We start from the raw sequence: 2635 nt of genomic DNA on the forward strand, positions 1-2635 counted from the left end.
CCTTATCCCCTTCTGATAGATCTCCTCCTCGTCCCCATCGCATCTCCTCTGGCCATGGCCGCCACGGCATGGCCCTCCCCGCCTCGCCTCCGTTCGCGTCAGAGTGGCCGTTGATGGCACGACCTTTAGCTCAAATCGTGGTCGGTAGACTAGGGTGTTTAGTTGCTATAACAATCTACAAATAAACAGAAAATAAAAGCGCTGCATCAGTTGCACGCAGCACCAAATTCTCTTGTGGTTGTTATCTCATGTGTTCGAGCGAGGAGAGAAGGTAGCTAGCTGCAACAACACAAGGCACGTGAGGATATTATTCAAAGAGAAAGAGATGCTTTGGGTGACTGCCGATTTCTGTTGCTGTTGAATTTTATTCAAAAGAAAATGGGTATTACTCAGGATATCATTGAGAGAGAGATGAGACACATGTCGTCATGCATTTATCAAATACTCCCTCCGTTTCCAAATAATTGTCTTTCTAGCCATCTCAACTGGACTACAACATACAAATGTATATAGACATGTTTTAGAGTGTAGGTTCACTTATTTTGCTCCGTATGTAGTCGCTTGTTGAAATCTCTAGAAAGACAATTATTTAGGAACGGAGGAAGTATTCTTTTAATTTTTATATTGCTATACAACCATTTAATTATAGTCACACATTGTACAAATTTTAATTTGATACATATAGAACAAAACATTATGCCATAGTTTGCCATCCAAACAAGATTTGAAATTGAAACCTCACTGAGATTCCATCAACCAATTCTTTGAGCATCCAAACAAGCGAATTCGTATTCGTATCTACTAATAGTTTTCTCACCGAATTGATATTGAAACAAATTCAATACAGATGCCTCTAATATAGACAACCAAACGCAACTTAAAATTCTTTGGTTCAACCCACATTCATTTCAGTACCAATCCGATCCGACCCCGTTTACGCGAAACCCCTTCCCGTTCCCGCTGTTCCCCCTCCCCCACTGCCGCACCAACACGCCAGTCTCGGCGACGCCAAACCCTCGCTCGCTCTCCAGAACCCCCCTATGGCCGCCACCGGCGCTGCCGCGCCCGCGGCCGCTGCCGTGCAGCCGCCGCGGCAGTTCAAGCTCGACCCGCAGAGCGAGCTCCGCGTGGAGGTGCTCCCCGACGCGACCCTCCGCGTGCGCCTCGTCTCCGGCACGGCGGAGATCTTCGGCACCGAGCTTCCCCCCGAGGGCTGGCTCACCATCCCGCCCCGCTCCAAGATCGCCGTACGCGCGCTTTCCCCATCCCCCGCCTAAACCCGCCTTGCCCAGCTTGCCGCTACCGCCGGCACACAGTTCTGACCTGCTGTTTATGTTCCCACGATTAGATTTTCACGTGGCACGGCGCGACGGTGGAGCTGGACGGGGTCAGCGAGAGCGAGTACACGTCCGACGAGGTGGGGCGGCGTTCGTTTTCATTCCTCCGCCAAAACATCTTCGTTTTCGTTATGTTTTGCCCGTTCTTGAATGTGCTGTGGTGGTGAAAAGGTGATTCTGCTGTCAATTGTAGACGCCGATGGTGATTTATGTGAACACACATGCGATTCTTGATGCACGGAGGGCGAGGGCGAGGGCAGCGCAGGGAGGCGACTTGGAGGCCTCACAGGTGACTACTCTCTGTTTCATTCATCGTGGAACATTGTGAAGAAGGCTGTAACGAATTGTTATGCTTTGGACTGAATCAGTGAACTTGCCAACTCTTGGTTGTCTAGGGACCTAGAGTGATTGTTGTGGGGCCAACTGATTCTGGAAAAAGCACTCTGTGCAAAATGCTCCTTAGCTGGGCTGCCAAACTGGGATGGAAGCCTACATATGTGGATTTAGATATTGGCCAGGGTTCGATAACCATACCTGGATGTATTTCTGCTACACCAATTGAGAAGCCTATCGATATAGTTGATGGGATTCCTTTGGAGATGCCGCTTGCATACTTTTATGGCCATCCAAATCCAAGGTAACTTCCAGTTTACCCTCTTGGTGGTTCTACCCACTGCTCTGTGTGGCTCCTTTTCTGTTCTGCTGATTCGGTCCCTCAGTTTCTACTTCTCTTTATGTTGCCAACAGTATTAATCCAGATGTTTACAAAGCGCTTATGAGAGAGCTAGCTCAAACATTAGAGACACAGTTCTCGGGGAATGCTGAATCTAGGGCTGCGGGTATGGTTATCAACACGATGGGATGGGTTGAAGGCCTTGGCTACGAGGTAATTATTTACTTAAACATAATTAGCTAATTGAATAAGCATGTTAATGGCTAATAGTGCATGCTAACACAAGTTAAGTGGTGTGCAGTTACTTCTTAATGCGATTGAAATCTTCAAGGCTAATGTAGTGCTGGTACTGGGACAGGCAAGTGCTACATTGCTATGTTCAGTCTGAATGTTACTAGTTTATCCAGTGTTGCTTCACAACGGACATGTGATATAGTTCTGTAGATAACTCAACATTTATTCAATACTCGACAGCTCTTTCTATTCAAGATTACTCTATGTTATGTTTCATTTTTATGATAATAATGTGTCGTAGCATCCAACTGATGGTACTCAGAGATCTTAAGCATGTAAGTATAAGACATTTGTTTAGCACCACAGATAAATTAGATCATGACCCACCTTT

At 46.8% G+C, this 2635-nt stretch overlaps 1 protein-coding gene across 1 annotated transcript in view; it reads left to right on the forward strand.

Annotated features, from left to right (window-relative positions):
- The first annotated feature begins 940 nt into the window (after window positions 1-940).
- Window positions 941-2635, forward strand: part of LOC119323154 (protein CLP1 homolog) — a 4225-nt gene continuing 2530 nt past the window's right edge. Inside the window, exons 1-6 of the mRNA XM_037596733.1 lie at window positions 941-1247; window positions 1349-1417; window positions 1531-1626; window positions 1733-1974; window positions 2085-2223; window positions 2312-2368. Of these exons, the coding sequence (XP_037452630.1) occupies window positions 1041-1247; window positions 1349-1417; window positions 1531-1626; window positions 1733-1974; window positions 2085-2223; window positions 2312-2368 (810 nt within the window). The 5' untranslated portion in view covers window positions 941-1040. The remainder of the gene's footprint in view (window positions 1248-1348; window positions 1418-1530; window positions 1627-1732; window positions 1975-2084; window positions 2224-2311; window positions 2369-2635) is intronic.

This window comes from Triticum dicoccoides, chromosome 6B, assembly GCF_002162155.2.
Source record: "Triticum dicoccoides isolate Atlit2015 ecotype Zavitan chromosome 6B, WEW_v2.0, whole genome shotgun sequence".
NCBI classification, from domain to species: Eukaryota; Viridiplantae; Streptophyta; class Magnoliopsida; order Poales; family Poaceae; genus Triticum; species Triticum dicoccoides.